Genomic DNA, 17679 nt, shown 5'->3' on the forward strand with positions numbered 1-17679 from the left:
TCATGGTTTTCCTTTTCATTTGTACTGTGTGGCAATCGTACCATTTACCTGGTAAAACTGGTAAACAGGTCTGTGGACGGCCCTGCATTGTCTGTTCATTAATATGGCTGCCAGTCAGCTGTACGTCTGAGTGAGTCGTCGAGTCTGCATTGTCACTGGCTTTGATCGCTACTTTTGGACCGGTGGTGTGGCCTGGGGGGTGTTCCTGTACTGGCCGGCGGGAGGAAGATGTGAGAAAGGGGTCAAGAAGAGATCCGGCTTAGAAAATCACACGTCTGCCCGAGTGCCAGACTGGCCCTTGTTACACTAGTGTTTGGGGGAAAATAAGTACCTTATAAGGTGGGAATGAGTATTGTGGGGACGCAGCCCTTTTTGATATGAGCTGCACCTAAATTTAGAAGTGATGTCTTGTTTCTTACAGGAGATGCTACACCTGGGGACCATGTGGTGAGGGTGGCATGTCCATATAAGCTTATGAGCTCGACAGTGCAGGCCTGAAGTTGGGCTTCTCTGTTACTTTGGTCAATGCTGAGATAACGATTAACAATGTTGTTCACTGACTTTGGAAATGTGCATTTATTGAACCTAAAAAAAAAAAAATTGCCTAACAGTACATTTCCTTGAACTCTAAATATAATTCGGCTGAAGAACTATAAATGGGCTGGAAGTGGTGCCCCGGTTTTATAACACGAGACAAAACCAGGGAATTGCTGCGAAAATAAATGTGGCACAATAATTCATCATGATTTCGTTTGGAAGCCAAAACTGTAATTGAAATTAAAATACGATTAACTGCCCAACCCCTAATTTGAAGATTTGCGTAGAGCTGCTTCCAGGTTCCCACTGAACGGTGCCCACAAGCTGCGTTGTCGTGCTGCTTCCGTACCTCAGACGGAAACGCGAGTTTGCTCTTCTGCTGAATGAAGCCGTGCCTGATGTAACGGCCTGTCAAAGTCGTCGGAGTTGCCTGGTATTGGGGCCCAGGGGGATTAGCCGTTTGATTTTGATGTATGGCTAACCTGTTAATCCGTTTCGTTGTTACCTTGTTACCTTCGGGTTCAACTGCTTAGCTGATGCTTACAAGTGGATCGTTTTTTCTTTCTTTGTGCGTTAATGCGGCTGTGCATTTTTCTCATGGCCGCACTAGTCAAACGCCTCGTTCCTGGGTACAGATTCCGGGCCCCTCCTATCCCTTGCTCGTCCCACCCGGGTTCCAAATCTAGGTCCTTTCCCCGAGAATGCCACCCAAGCGCATCATGCCACCCAGGTTGCAAAACTCCAAAATGGGCCCTTCACATTTAGCTTGCTCTTCTTCCCTTAGCAACTTTTTAATACCATTTTCATAGTTTGGTGTCTTTTTAGAGCAGTCGTGGATGGTATCTTTGAATGAGGCCCCTCCTGGGGTGTGTGTTGGGTCGAGTCCCTATCGTCTAACGCTGCGGAATGTCACTGGCCCTTCCTTTATGAGGGGGGGGTGATGCATAATGTCATGTCCACTTGTTTGGTTTCAAAAAAACGTATCTTTTTCTTTAAAGTATATAAATCAAGCTTTTATGAAAAATTTAATTGGCTTACGTTTTTGTTATTTGTCAGCAATTTCATCACTGCATTTTTATAATGCTCCGAAAATGCCCCCCCCCCCCCCCCCAATATGCCAATTAATGCTTTATTCTGTTTCCCTTCTGTATTCCTGGAAGCGTTCATGGGGCTATTCTGAATCCACCCCCCCCCCACCCACATCCTTATTATGGTCTTACAGGTGTTGAGAGCTTTGCTTAAAAACAGCCGGCTCGTGATTAAATGGATTGGAAGCGTCACATGACACGTTAACGGAACGTGCCGGCCTAGCCGCTGCCGGGCCTCTCCGTTACCACGGTAATCCATTAGACACAGAAGACGGACGCGCTCTGTTCTTATGCAGCTTTTACATTAAGGCGCCGTGTGCCTGAGAGGTGCCAAATATCACAGATTGCTACGTGTGAGGGGAGAACTTCAAAAGGGACCTTAAGTAAGCGCCAGCTCTCCGTCTGCAGTTTCAGAAGCATATCGCTGAGATGAGGGCATGTTTGTCTATCTTTGGCTTTGGTCTTTGTGAGCTGATAGATGGAATATGGCTGTCAGATTTAGAAATTGAATATTATGTGCGTTGCGTAAGATTCAGGCTGAGAAGATTAACTTTTTTCCGCCCTAATATCTTCAGCCCACGGAGAAGCATTGTGTACCCTTGGTTAGATTGCCTTTTCCGATTAAACCTAAATTTATGTGTGAAATGTAAGAATTATTTCGGTAGTAAGGAATTAATCTTGATTAGAGTTCCTGATCAAATCAGTCTATTGCAGAGTCACAAAGGAAAGGGTTTTTGCATTTTAATTTCAATACAAAATGTACAATGAACCAATGGAGTCTTGATAAAAATAAATCTAAAAAGTTCCATGTTTTTTAAATGAAGGTTGATTTAATTTCCTGTGAAACGTTAGTCACCTGACCATCTGTTGGCGATGCAGTAAACATTTTATACGAGTTGCAATTAAATCTGTTAATTATCCATTGACTTACTAATTCAAAGGACAATAGTTTTGTGGCTGCTCTAAAGCTCAGGGTGGTTTCTGCAGTTTACATATTAAGTCCAAATATTTTCTGGATTCTCACAGCCTGCAAAATGGTGCATTTGTATCACGTCCGGTCTGTCCTATAGGCAACACAGGACATCGCCTAGGGCGCCATCTGATTAAGGGGCACAAAAAAGCGAGTGAGAAAAAAAACTGAATTACGTCATGTTGCAGTTTTTTACAATAAGGCTTTCCTGCATTTTTTTGTGTCAGACAGACACCAGCGAGCCAGTCAGCAGCCAGACACAATAAACTGCTGAAATGTTTTTAATATAAATGAACTTGGGGGAGGGGGGGGCAGGAGAATCTCACCTATAGGGTGCCAGAACACCTTGGGCAAGGTCTGATATGATGCTTAGACTTATCCATGTTTTCAACTGCAGGGGTATTAAAAAAACAAACAAAGCATGAGTCAGTGTTGATTAGGATTATATGTTATGAAAATCTGTGTAACGCTCTCGGAAGTTACGCATGTAACCCTAATACTATTTTAGGTACTTGTCGTCTTATTTAATGCAATTTGAATTGTTCTTTAGAGTCTTACTTTAAAGAACCAAACTTAATTCTATAGCCATTTTACCTTTTCAATTGCATTCGTTCTCTTGGGTCAACTTGAGTCAATTCAATTGACTAAAGTACAAACACACACAGTCATTCTGGGGCTCAACCTGCAGTCTTTCAATAACGTTTCATATATCAGGAAATGCTTGTTTAACAGGGAAAGTGTAGTTCGGGGACATTTTTTTCCCTGTATCTTCTCAAAACTCCCACCACCTCAAGAATACGTCACACCTTAAAAATATTAATTTTTGCGGTCATGAAACTGGTATTGTGGAGTGACGGATAAGCACTTCCTGGCCAGCAGGCACGAGGGACTGGAGCGCCCCCGATGAAGCTCTTATTTGCTATTTTTCTGTTACACAGGAACAAAAATCCCTCTTGGCGGCTGCTGTCTTCCTCGAAGGTACGACATACGAAGCTACATTCTTCTTATCGCTGCCTCCCTGCATTGCTCCTTACAAAACAGCTTTAAACGGGTCCGAGTTGAGCATGACTGGACTGAAGAATTCACATCAACACAGCGAGAAAAAAAACTTAGGTATTTCACAGTGTTTACTTTCACATTTAGCGGCAAAAATCCACATTTGCTTGCATGGAAGAAACAAACTATCGGTTTAAAAAGATAAGCAGTAGAACTGACAATAGTTGTATCTAAATATACGTAGGTGTCATCAACAAGAAAGGCAGCATGCCAGAACTTAAGGCACACTGTCACTCCCCTTCCTTCCATTGCGTCATCCTCTGAAGTGGATGTGTCATTTTGTTTTAGACCGGGTCCTTGTTCTCTATGAAGCCACTCAAGCAAAATTGAAAGGGGTTTAAAGTAACGCATTATGCACACCAGGAAAAATCTGAATAAAAGAGACAAAAAACCAGCTAGGACAAAAAACATGCCCCCCCCCCTCCGCTCAAAATCGGGTCAGGCTTCTTCATTATTCCGATGCCAGAGACTAAAAATGCACCCCATTAGGAAGGGCCAGATAAACACCTCCAAAAGGACATAAACGACCATTCAGAATGGAGCCTGGCCGAACCGTGTGAATGGAGCTATAAGGTTACGGGGAGTAGCAGACCATGCTGGGGAGAAAAGCTGCACCCCGCTCGGCACAAGCAGGTGTTGGCGTGGCATCCATCTTAAAAAGCACGCGGAGTCTCCAAAGCCCCCCTCCAAGCCGCGATGCATCAGCCTTAATCTCCTCACCTGGAATTTCAGTCACTTTAAACAGGCGCCCTTCTTAATTATCACTAATTAAGCAGGGAAGCTCCCCAGAAGCATCATTCGGGCTGTTTTGTAAGTCGAGACGGGACCTCTCCGGGACCAGGTGGAGGCACCGCGGTCTTAAATGATTACCCGTATCTACAGTTACACTTCCATTAAATTAGGACACCGGGAGTCAGTCAATCCGCTTCTAATTTTGCCTTTGGGCGATAACCTGCCGCTACTTGGGCTCCGATAGCGGCAGCTGAAGTGCTATCAAGCCAAGCGTCTCCAGACAGACGCAGGGGCGGCGGTGTTAAATCCACGTCTCATCCCGCTCCTTTCGCCTGCTTTAATTTGACCAATTATCCTTTTACCTGCCTGTGCTATTTATGCTATTTCCCTCTAAATTGCAGCACTTTTATAGCGCTGCAGGGCGTTAAATTGTAAAACGGGATGGTGATGTAGGAGTGTCTATGAATGCAGCTAGGGGAAGGTTCTGCGTTTAAGTTAGGTGATGCGTGAATTCAGGTACTCCACTCCGTGACTTCGTCTCAGATTAAACACTCTGCGTGCTGGTGTGTAAAGGATCGGGGCGGGGTTGTCAAAACGGCCACCAAGTTTCATCACTTGTTTTGGATTGACGTATTTCACAGCATACCCGCAGCGGAGGGAAAGCAACCTCCCATTAAAAGGGTGCAAAAACACACGCCCGTCGCTGTCTTCTCCGGTGCGCCGCTACGCCGAGCAGATTCAGAAGCCCGTAGCAGCGATCGCTCCAGCCGCCCCTGCCACCTGTTGCTGCCACCATTGAATTATCGCCCTGACTGCCGGAGTGTGCATCCATAACCCGGGTTGCACGGCGGGGGAGCGCGTCCCGAACGCAAAGCGAAACGCAAGCCGCCCCGCCGAAGGCATCGCCCGGTCCGGGGAAGGAGGCGCACACGTGACAGGCGGCCGGTCCCAGTTAAACGCGCTGCGCATCAGACCGCACATTCCGAGCCCGGCGACACCGGTAAAAACATCCGATCACTCCCAGAACCGTACGCGATGGAGGGCTATGCGCTGTCCGAAGACACCCTCATTCCCTCCTGTCTTCAAAACTTCACCGGGGAAAATGCGCACGACCAGGTAGGACGGACACTTTTTAAATTAAACTAAATGCGTATTACTTTTGTTATTGCGATCGACGTGGTGCCTTATTTGGATAAACGCGATATCTTTACTAAGAGAAAAAGTCAGCAGAGCCCGGTGATTTTTATACGGGGGAGGGTTAGGCAAAAGCCCCGCATTACAGCTGTATGTTCGCCTGCTCAAACAGACGGTTCACTCAAACCGTGGCAGATTTTTCGACCGCTGTCAAAATAAATGTCACAAAGCAGCGACATGCGGGATCGTCGATTATTCCCGTGTCATTAATAATGCCGAAGCGGTGTCCCCAAACGGGGGATCACCCCAGCCACTGGTTGATCCGTGAGACGATGAGGTAACACTGCCTATGATTAAAATTATTTGTGTGAACTTATTTCTAATTTCTGAGAATTTACAGACACTTCTTCCACACACAATCAAGTCATAAATTAATGAATTAATCCACCATAATGTATTTTTTACCAAAGATGCACATTTATAAGGAAGGGTAAATTACGGCTTTAATAAAGTTATTTTGTTTTCCACGTTTGTCGAAAGCTCTGATGTTCGGTAAGTAGTTGGCAAGCTCTCCAAACCCTGAAGGCTGCAAATGAAGCATTACACGGACGAACTTTCAGGGGTATCACGGATGTGGAATGATGCAGATTCCGCGTGGAGACCCCGACGCACCATTGCGGGAGATGCGCTCTGCATCAGGACAGTGCTGCAAAAGTTCTTACTAAAATTTTATTATCTACGGAATCATGCTAATTAACAGCACGCAAACAAACGCACATCCTGCTTTCGTCTTTCAGCTTTTCATTGTTTATCCAGTGCTTGGCTAGGATGTTATTTATAGTACAGACTGTAATTTAATGATTAGATAGGTGCATATTTAAGCGCCTAAAAATCTCTCTGCCTGAAACCGTATTTAATAATTTGTGCTCGATGTTGCGTAAGCTCATCCCAAAGAAACCCGTCCTGTTTTTGAACGATAACAATATTATGATTCTGTAATACGTTGCTTTCTTAAAAATGCATTTGACCCAGGTTGAAGCGCCCATCTTTCATGTACCTACCTGATACTCTAAGACAATAATGTCAGTGTCATTTTTTTTTTTTTTTATTAAAAATTAAATTAACCTTGAATGATTGTTAACCTGCTGCACTGCATTCATGGAACAGTATGAAAAGCCAACGGCCTTTTTTTTACAGCCATGGTTAATTGTAAGTTTGTTGCTCACCAAAGCAGTTTTATTGTAAATAGAAAATAAATTCATTCTGCTGGGTATAATCTGTAAAAACACGTTAACGCAGCTCACGTGTGTCACGAGCTGGGGGTCACTTTTTCAACGTGTCTTTTGACATAGCTAAAGTCAGGATGGTGCTGAGAATTTCCACGAACAAGGGGAATCTTTCGCCGAGAGATCCTGAGTTATGGGCACGCAACTCCCAGTAAGAGATTAAAACTTGTACAAGGGAATGTGCTCTGAAAAGAGTCTTGAAGTTAAACAAGTTTGACACGAAAGCTGTGGCAGTAAACCAAAAACTTACCTGTCAGGAACGTGAGTAGGAACCTGCACCAATGATCTCAGAGAAATGACATAATTGCAACAAGCAGAACATCTCATGTCACACAGTAACGCAGCTGTTGGCTTAATTAGGCCGAACGGTCAACACGGCGACTGAAAAAGCCTTCGTTTGGTTTGAGAGTAAAACTCCTGAATGTGAGTTGTGGGTGACACAAGATTGCCATCCTTCTGCTGAGGAGAAGGGAGTAGCGGTTACATGATGGCTCTTGGAGCCACGCTTCTCTGCTGAGAGTGGATGGACAAGTACAGTGTTTATCCTGGTAAGTATCTGAAGAGCTCCCTGCTTTGGAGGAGGAGGGTGGACGAGCAGTGGATGAAACGATGAACGTGTGTTTGAAATACCCTTGGCGTAGAGCCGACCATGTCGGTAAGGGCGCTGTCCGCGGTGCTGATCCATTCTGAAATTTCACACCCGCCCGCAGCCTTGCACTTTTCCCTCAAAGTCAGACGGCCCCACGTTGCTGCTGGGGGGGGGGTGGGGGGGGGGGGGGGCTGTGGTCGCAGATTTTAATCTGCCATTACTGCTGTTTCATCCACTCCTTAGTTAATACTGTGACGTTCAATCTGTTTGCGTTAGCAGGGTTCAGCATCACATTTTTTCAATGTGTATATTTACAGCTTTTAATATAATACCTTGAGTGACTTTTTTATTAACAGGAAAATGTATAAAGTGATTTCAGCTTCATTTAAGTACCGGAATATAAAGGCTAATATTATGCGATGGCTTGAACGTAATCATATTGTCTCTTTCTAGCAAATTGCTGTTTTGTGGATGATAAATTATCTAATCAGACTTGGTAAGAGTGTGCTTTATTTTATGGTGTAGTGCGACAAAACAAATGAGAGCGCTCTCTGACTCGCGTGTAGGTACACAGCTTCAGTAAATAAGGGGGGGAATACCATAGCTCAGCAGCGATCCTCCCTCCCGTGTGTTATAAATGACATTAGCAAATTTGTGGTTGCTTTACGGACAGGAAATGACACGTAGCTTGTTGGAGGAGCTTAAATTATGGTGAGCGTCTCTACAGAGAGCAGGTTGAGACAGATTCTTTTAATGCGTGGTGCGCATACTATTCTGAGCTCCTACATGATGATCAATGGAACCAAAACTATCTCCGGAGCAGAAAATGGTAATAATCCATGCTTAGCACCTCACTGAAAGCGTAATGTAGCATAACAGCGGATTCTGAAAGATGGATTGTTCTGGAAAAAGAGAAACTGCACCGCAATCAATTAACTTTTGAATAGAAAAACTACAATTGGATATTGATGTTATTACCCAATGCATTAACTTTGGTTTCTTCTGGGTTTGCGAAGTGGGTTTTTGGTTCCACGAAAGGTAAACAAATAATTTTTAGAAAAGAAACTTAAAATGTTCTAAACCTCAGCTGGCCCGGAATGTTGGGCTTGCCATACTTGAGCATAAAAAAATCTTGTGGGGGGGGGGGGGGGTTTATCATTTAATTTTTTTTTTTTTTAAATAAGGATTTTACAACTTGAACTTGTTTTTATGATAACGTATCATCTCCGAGCAAATGTACAGCGAGGCCCTTGGGCTCTGATCGCGGAGCAGGCGAGTCCCACTGGGCTTCCGTAGTCTTATGTATGATGTATCGCTGATAACACGCCGGCCTATTTCTGGAGGAGTGAAGATGCCTGTTTATCACTGAAAATTGAACCGGTGGTTCCTGTAAGGCCACTAAGGTAATTAATGTCAGGAAATGATGCAGGTGTTCAGAACAAAATACTGTAGTTAGATTTGATTGAGTCGCTCCGTGTAAAAGCTCTAAATAATTCAAGCGTTAATCATTTATCAAGGTTGAGAATATAGACGGTCCAGTGGAACTCTTTGTCTTCGGGAACGTGTGTGTAGTTTGTGGCCCGAATCCTAGGCCAGGTGTTTTAAATATTTGGCAGGAGCGCACATGAGGAGTTACTGCCCTTCTGTATTGGGAGTGAGGCGGGAGGGTTGGATGCGGGTGGGGGGAGTGGGTACTGGTTTAATGGCTCCGCTGTTCATATTCTGTGCCAAAGCAGATCATGGCCCCCATTTCTGATGCTTTGCACAGGTGTTTATAAACTTTTGCCCACACAGTGCGACATCTGCCCTCACGTGGATCAGAGGTGGACGCCCCACCCTCGCGGTTGGCAAGCACGGCATAGACAGCCCACTTCCAAATGAATGGTTTGCTGTGGTCTGTCTTCAGCTTGTGTGTATGACTGCATGCTCTTTGTCATCACTTTAGCATCTCCTTGGGTCCCCCAGAGCGCCCCCTATCTTGTGTAATTAGATTCATCCTTTAGGTGGCGTATCGGCAGAGATAACTGGCCGGGTTTGGCGGGGAGTGGCCATGGATGGACATGGAGCGGGGGTGGGGAGGCAGGAAGATGCTGTCTGGGTGTCCTCCTTTCTCCTCCATCAGCAGAAAGTCTGGGTGCAGGGAGCTAATTGAGCTGGGAGGTCCTTCTGGAGCTGGGGAGCCTCCTGAGAGAGGAGGCGAGCGGAGCAGAGCTGACTCCACTGTGCTGGCTGCTCCCTCAACAGCGTCCTGCAGATGAGCAGTTTGTGTCCATGTGTGCGTGTCCCTGTGTGTGTGTGTGTGTGAGTGTATCTCTATGCGTGTTCCTGTGTGTGTACAGTATGTGTGTGAGTGTCTGTGTGTGTCCCTGTGTGTGTGTCTGTGAGTATATCTCTGTGCGTGTCCCTGTGTGTGTATCTCTGTGCGTGTCCCTGTGAGTGTATCTCTGTGCGTGTGCCTGTGTGTGTATGTGTGTGAGTGTCTGTGTGTGTCCCTGTGTGTGTATGTGTGTGATTGTCTGTGCGTGTCCCTGTGTGTGTATGTGTGTGAGTGTATCTCTGTGCGTGTCCCTGTGTGTGTATGTGTGTGAGTGTATCTCTGTGCGTGTCCCTGTGTGTGTATGTGTGTGAGTGTATCTCTGTGCGTGTCCCTGTGTGTGTATGTGTGTATCTCTGTGCGTGTCCCTGTGTGTGTGTCTTTGTGTGCGCATCTGTATGTGCGTGTCTTTGTGGGGGTTCGTGTGTGTCCGTGTCCATAAGTATGCATTTGTAAATTTGTGTCCATCTGTTTGTGTCTTTGTCTGTGAGTGTGTGTCTGTCTGCATCTGTCTTTGTGTGTGGATTTGTATACACATATCTGTGTGTGTGTCAGTAAGGATGTGTTTGTGCATGTCTGTGTCCACCTGTGTGTGTGTCCATGCATGTGCAGGTGTGTGCCTGTGCTTGGGCGTCTGTGTGCGTGTGTGTTTGCGTGTGTGTTTGCGTGTGTGTGCTGTGCTTCCGAAGTGAATGGCAGAGGACAGCCCAGAATAGCCGGCAGTCTCCACACAGCTGCATCCTTGGATCCCCTCGTTTCTGGGCTAATGTATGTAAATCTGTGACAGTCACTTATTACAGCCGTTTGTGATGCATAATACGGCCGGCAGGCTTCATGATTAAGAAAGGCCCGTGGTGGTTTATCGTCTTGTGGCGGGGTTCGAGATCGCTGTTAGCGCTGAACTTTGTAGCTCTTCAGTTCAAGACACAATTAGGAAAGGTCAGCTTGTTGTTGCCTTTGTGGTTTGACAGTCAGGGGAGCGGAACCACAGGCGGATTGTTAAGGAGGGAGCCGCGGAGCTGACTGAGCGAAGACGTCCTCATCCTGGCAGCATGAGGCCCAGCCCAGCCCAAGCCTGTCAGTGTTGGCGCACATCAAAAGCAGCAGTTTCGAGGGCTTGGACTACGTGCCCTAATTGGTTGTGTGTGGTGTGTGTAAATGGCCATCAATGCAAATGATTATGAGAATATTCAAAAGCTGTGTTGGTCATGAAAACTCAAAAAAGCAGTCCCCCCCCCCCCCCCCCATAGTTAGACAGAAAAATGTTCTGAGGGCAGAAAGAAAATTGATTGGTTCAGAGAGATAATAACATTGTAGAGGAAGTGAGGCCAAGCAACTAGAGAAGGAGGGACCAACCAATCAGATGTCTTGGTCCCACCTCCTCTAGTTGCTTGGACCCACCTCCTGTACAATGTGATTTGTCTGAACCAATCATACCTCGTTCTGCCTGTAGTAAAACTCTCACAAGCTCATGGTCAGGGGTGTGTACAAAGGAGGGGCCACAGGGGCACTGGCCTTAGCTGAATGCTGATTGGCCACTAGAGGGCCATTTCCCCTGTCATTCACTGATACATAACACATTATTGGCTAATGATAGAGCCCCCTCTGTATGAATAACGCCCGCTTTACGCCCCTCATTTAAAAAAACATCCTAGAATCACCCTTGCGTAGCGTCATCTTCATAATGGTGGCTGAACTTTCACCTTATCCCCCGTTGTTTGCATGAAATTGTCCCTAGATGTGACACCAGCCACCATGCAGTGCGTTTCTTTAGAGGAAGATATCTTGTATGCTTCAGGGAAGCTGCTCTCTCTGTGAGGAGCTGTTGAGGTGGGAAATGGTTTAGTTATGATGCTGGAACATGTCGTATCAGCCCCCCCAGTTTCCTAAGACCTTGTGAATTGAATCCCACTCCCAGAGCAGGCGAGTCACAGACAGCGAGCACGTCTAATCACATCCGCTTTACAATAGGACATAATTTCCTCAAAGTTATTGCGATATTTTTGAGTCGGTGCCGAATAAAAATCCACCATCCATAAAAAAAAATGAAAAAAAAATGACTTGTAGTTAAAACTTCGTATCTGCGACGTTATTTGCGACACTGTAATTATTCTGTTAGCTGTTCCGTCCCTGGGAAAGACAGCCCTCACTTTAAAATTCATTGGGTGTAACAAGTGTTTAATTTTATTTTGTCATTCCGCGGCCGTAATGGAAATGTGAGTTTCGATAATGCATTTTGATGTTCTCAATTAGTTGCAATAAATTTAATGGAGAAAATGAGTTAAGAATATGCCCATCCCTGGACTACTATTATTAGTGTTATTTGATAATAATAATCAGCATTTGTACAGTACCACTGTAGTTTAGCAAATGTGACCCACCACAGAACACACTGTGTAGAGATGGATGGATGGATATTTAGCAGCCACATGAGCTTTCTGGGTGATTTACTAGAGAAACATTAATCCAGTTCATTAGACTGGATGCTGATTAGATGGCCTAGTGTTTTCCCTCCAGTGGCCCAAGTGGGAATTTAGTCAAGGCACCGTGGTTAAACACTCCTACTCTTTTAATAAGTGATAACTTTTAATGGCAGTGGTGGCTGAGGACCTTGGTGCAGCATCTCAATTAAAGTCTGGGACCCTTAGAAGTTCAAATCCCCTTCGCTACACTGTGATACAGGTTCCTTATTTGGACCAGTGGAAAAGCGCCCCCTTCTGGCCACGCTGATATCAATCATGACGTTACCCCCATAATCCACTTTATACCCGTCCACGTGCAATTGATCTTGCACATTCTTTGCCGTTTCTTAAGTCTGATGCATATAAATAAGTCGACGTTTCATGCCTCACGGCTAGCCAGCTGCGCCAGCTGCCTGAAAGTTATGCCAACATGTTGATATCAGTTTTATTTTATTAATCAAACCCTCAATAGAGACTGCGAGCGGAATGAAGAGACGCGGTTCTTTTATTGATAGAAAAAACTGGTATTTTCCCGTAGATCAAAGTATCCGTCTTGTCTCACAAACGTTTCTCTACGTGATGTTTTTTTCAAAGACTTATACAATGAAGATGTTAGGAATATATAAATTGCTCTGGGTAAATCTGAACTTATGCCTTTGTTTATCTCGTCTAGTTTGCCTTAGTGCTATTTTGACTGCTGTTATTTATTAATTGCCATATGAATTATAAATGTGCATTCTACCTGATTGCACACTCGGGCTCTAAATGGGGCTTTACTCATCGTTGGCGTAGAGGTGGGAGGTCTGTTTTAGGGTGAAAGCTGGGTATGAGATGTCCCATTAATGCTGACACAGATGAACCGTCTTACATCATCAGATCATACGTCAGAACAGCGCAACCCCCATTTTCTCTTCGTCTTTACCAGTGACGCAGATGACGTTTAATTAGCGCTCTCCGTTTCATATACCGTGTCGGTTTGATATGTAATGGCTTGTTTTAAACAAAACGTTACTGGTATAAACCCTAACGGCTTGTTCAGCTTTCCTTGGCTATTTGGGCGGCTTAATTGTCTGTTTAATTCAAAAGATATGTAAATTACCGTCACCGCACCGTTTCCGGAATCGCGCGTTTGGGACTTGACTTTTTTTTAAATTTTATTTTTAAGGTTTTCTTCATGGTAGCTAATTTGTCGACCTGATTAAACCACCCGCCCCGTTCCAGTATCTGAATATTCTGACCCAGTCTAGCCTCGTATGTGTAGCGCTGAGCCCCAGCTTCTCGCGGCGGGCTTCAGTCTCCGCACGGATTCGGATCCGGATTCGGATCGAGCGTTTCCGCGACGCGACTCACTCCGTTTCCCGTTGCTTCCTCTTGCCCGGCACCCCATGCCAAGACGTCGCAAGTGTAATTTAAAAAAAGAAACCGTGGGCGCCTGGGTGAATACAAAACAGATGTGTTGTTGTGTCCCACGCAAAGTGAATTTAAAGTGGCTCCATTCGGCGGCGGAGTACGTCGAGCATTAGCTTTATTAAGGCACATTTTAAGCGCTGTGGAGGAGGAATTTATTTCAGGTGCCTCTCGGTGTAATTTACAGCCCTGGCAGCAGGCTGCTCTAATAGGGACACATTCGCTTGTTCCTCGGAGGGATGTTTTTTTCTACAACAATGAAGGTGACACAGCGAACCGGATCACATTTGATTATGAAAGCTGCTTTAAAGAAGCCTTTTGTGGGAACGGGGGACTGCAGCCATGTGTCCTGCTGAACAATGATCAATCTCCCCCTTTTTTTTCCCTGCATGCAGAACCTCCCTGAGGAGTTTCTTTACCTTCAGCTGCTGTTAATGTCTGCATTGATATATTGGAAGCTCTGATCCCAAAGACCCCCGCTTCGGTAAACGCAGGGAGCTGTCTGTTGTTACATTTTGCGAATTTCTGTAATGAAAAATAGGCTCACGCCCACTCGTCTCGGCTGATAGGCTGACGGACGGCTGCTTGGGCGTGGTCGTAGGCGTGTTGACGGCATGTCGGGGAAGCCTGGTGAGATTCGGAACTGGTGTCAGGAGTGCGGACACTGATGGCAGGCTGAGCAACCACAGACTGGCACCCCCACGTTCCCTTTGGTGCCTGGTTGTTTCTGTTGTTGTGGGGGGGATTCCAAAATGCCCTTGTATGAGTGAGGTAATTGGGTGGAGGTGTGTGGCCCAGCTGGTTTGGGGACTGTACCTGTGATAGTGTGGTTGCCGGTTCAGATCCTGTGGTCGGCAGAGTGATGTCACCATTGTGCCCTTGAGCAAGGCCTTAACCCCTAATTGCTCCAGGGACTGTCTGACCCCACTATTTGAGTTATATGTTGCTATGTACAAAAGCATCTGCTATATACAGATTAGACCTCTTGGTGTCTGCCTACTTGGTTGATAGCATCCAGTTGCCCTGGCTTCTCTAGAGTCATTGGCTGTGTCCGAATTCTGGGGCTGCATCCTTCTAAGGCTGCATTTGAAGACCGAATGCGTCACGGCGGTGCGACAAGACTGTCCCATTTTGAAGGCTTCTTCAGATGCGGTCTAGAAATGCGTCCTTCTTTTGCCGATGCAGCCCGACATATCCCTAGATTCATCGCACGCACCTTCGAAGGATGCAGCCCCTGAATTCGGACACAGACACTGTTACTCTGTACTGGAGAATGAGCCCAGAATTCCCGTAGAGGAACCAGTCGCAGCCACCATTATCTGCAACACGCTCCCGTTGCTCCCGCCAGCTCGTGACTGCATTGATCATGAGATTAAAGGCCTGCTCCTCGAAAAGTCTGTATTTTCTACCTCTTACAGCTTTAAAAAATTTTAATATGGCTGTTCATGCATTGTCAGTAGTGACACGATGGGGCCCATTCTTCCCGGTGAGCCATGAAAATGACAAGCCGCCTCTTTGCCGTAGTTTTTAATCAGTGTTTGTGTTCTCTTTTGAAAAAGAACGTGTCCGCTTATTGACTCTCCTTCAAGCTTCCTTTTTACATTTAGCTTCCTCAGATAAAGGCACCGTAATTGTGCCCGTCTGTGACAAGGAGGGGGCCGCTCTCAGAGCAAAGAAATTAAACCTCTTAAAAGTCACTTAAGGCTACCAGACGAATTGTTGTGGCTTTGCTGTAATATAAATATCTGAATAGCGACGTAGATGAATAGCAGGGAGAGACAGCCCACAATCAGCAGCTCAGAAATGGTGCGCTCTGAAAAGCTGATTTGCGATACTAGGATTTATGAGACGGCAGATATTCCGTCACTTCAATTAAGGGAACAATATATATTGTCTGTCTTTAGTTGGCGCTTGTAAAAAGAAGACTCTAAATTGTTTTTTCCATACTGACTAAAGACTTAATATCCTTGCAATACTTACTTTCTTAAGAAGAGATTACAGAAATTGCACCTTGCCTGCAGATGCCTAATTCAAATCACCCTAGAAAAGGCAGGCCATGGAAGGTTCTGGTCATCCAGAACTTATGGCTCGGCCCAACCTTTAGAAATGACTGGATCTTCATCACATCTGGGGACTGAAAGATGTTACGCTAAGTTTGTCTGGGTGAACATGGGTACACCCTGACCGACAGCATCTCATCTCGCTTCTGCTGGGCGCCCCAGGAGATGTATCTGAAATAGACTAAATGTCGATATTATCATCCCCTTTATGTAACGTGATGCATTATCCCAGCGGAAAATACCCAAGGGGGACCCCCCTCCGTTCAGAGTGAAAATTATTCAAGGAGGACCACAGAAAGAAATATCGTACCCCGCCGGGCCTTCTGCCTGTCACATGGTAGCAGTAGGGAGTCCCCAGCTCTGCTCTGTCTCCGTTTGGGGGGGTCTCGGGGGTTAAGAACCTCTGGCTAGTGTGATGGTGTGAGTTTCTGTCTGCTTCAGAAGCCTCACATTAAGGATGTGAGGAGTTAAACCTGGAGGTTGCAGGTTAAAGATCCAGGAACATTCTGAAGGTTTATCCTAGTGTTTGAATTTTGTCAGAGGTCTTGGGGGTTTCCACTTTATCAACCTTGGTGATGGTATGAGTTGTCGACTGGGATTGTAAGATGTTTGTTTGAAGCGCCCCCCCCCCCCCCCCCCCTTGCATCTTTTGTGTCCTTTGGGGATTCTCTGGCTCCTTATGGGTGTTCCCCAGATCCTTCTCAATTCAGACACTGGTTTAGCCCAAAGTTCAGCAGTGAATACGCAGAGGTGGGTAGTTCAGGTCCAGAAAGTAAAAGTCCAGACCAAGATTTTGTTTCAACCAACCAGTTGAATATAAAAAGTCACAGCCACAGAGTACTCAACTGGTTGGTTGAAACAAAATCTCGGTCTGGACTTTTACTTTCTGGACCTGAACTACCCACCCATGTGAATATGAGCAGCTGTGTAAATAGCGAATTCGACCATCGTCGGTGATGCTCCCGCATATCTCCAGCGGGGGGGGGGTCACATGGGGTTCCCCGCTGGTCGATGAGCAGAACTTTGGGACCGGAGTTGGGCCTCTGCGGCTGTGGTCTCCAGCTCCGGTGAGTCTCAGACAGCCGTAGAGCAGTGGGGGGGGGGCGGTCGGGCCGCCAAAGCCAGCCTGTCTAGGACCATATGCTGGCATCCGGGCCCCTGGCCCGCGTGCCGCATGCCCGGTGTGCGGCTTGTAGGTGGCGCCGGCCCACTTTCCTGTGCCCTCAGCGGGAGATGCCAGATGTGCTCTTTGAATCCCCCCCTGCTTGGGTGGGGTGGGGTGGGGTGGGGGGGTGATATAAATAAGTTTCTCCTCAGCCGGTTCAGGAGGAAATGAACAATTTGGAGACCCAGCTGAGCTCTGCTTTTGGGGGTGCCGCCTTCCATCAGCAGGTCCCCCCCCCCCCCCCCCCCCCAAAAAAAAAAAAGATAAAAAAACAGAAGATTGAGTGTGCCATTGAGGGGATGCTCTGTGTCGTCGTAAACGCTTCAGAACCTTCTTGCTCTCGGCTTACCCCGTCGCCGACACCTCGTTCCGCTCCGTTTCTTTCGATGGCGTGTTCGGTGTGTAATGGAAAATGGCCGTATGGAGTGTCCTCTCATTAGGGGCTTGTATTCCCGTCCTCATCCTGTCTTTCCCGTGCTTGCTGACTCGCTCTTGGGTCGGACGCCGCTCTGTTTTGGGGCTGCCAAAGGGAAGGAGGGGCGGCAGTGCGGATTGAGCTCGGATATTACTGTCATCTTATGGTCACACTTGTAAGGTCGTACTCATGGTCATACTCCTATGATCATACTCATACAGTCACACTCCTGTGGTCATGCTTGTAAGGTCACAAGTGTACAGTGATACTCAAATGGTCATACTCCTGCGGTAACAACCGTATGATCATACTTGTACGGTCACAACCGTTTGGCTAAACACACAGTCATACTTGCACAGTCACACTCATACAGTCATACTTGCACGGTCACACTTGAATGGTCACATTCATACGGTCATACTTGCACGGTCACACTCATATGGTCATATTTGCATGGTCACACT

At 46.3% G+C, this 17679-nt stretch overlaps 1 protein-coding gene across 1 annotated transcript in view; it reads left to right on the top strand.

The window, feature by feature from the left end:
• The first annotated feature begins 4679 nt into the window (after positions 1-4679).
• Positions 4680-17679, top strand: part of LOC111853036 (peroxisome proliferator-activated receptor gamma coactivator 1-alpha) — a 179601-nt gene continuing 166601 nt past the window's right edge. The window contains exon 1 of the mRNA XM_023829494.2: positions 4680-5499. Coding sequence (XP_023685262.2) covers positions 5419-5499 — 81 coding nt within the window. The 5' untranslated portion in view covers positions 4680-5418. The remainder of the gene's footprint in view (positions 5500-17679) is intronic.

Source organism: Paramormyrops kingsleyae, chromosome 25 (assembly GCF_048594095.1).
Source record: "Paramormyrops kingsleyae isolate MSU_618 chromosome 25, PKINGS_0.4, whole genome shotgun sequence".
NCBI classification, from domain to species: domain Eukaryota; kingdom Metazoa; phylum Chordata; class Actinopteri; order Osteoglossiformes; family Mormyridae; genus Paramormyrops; species Paramormyrops kingsleyae.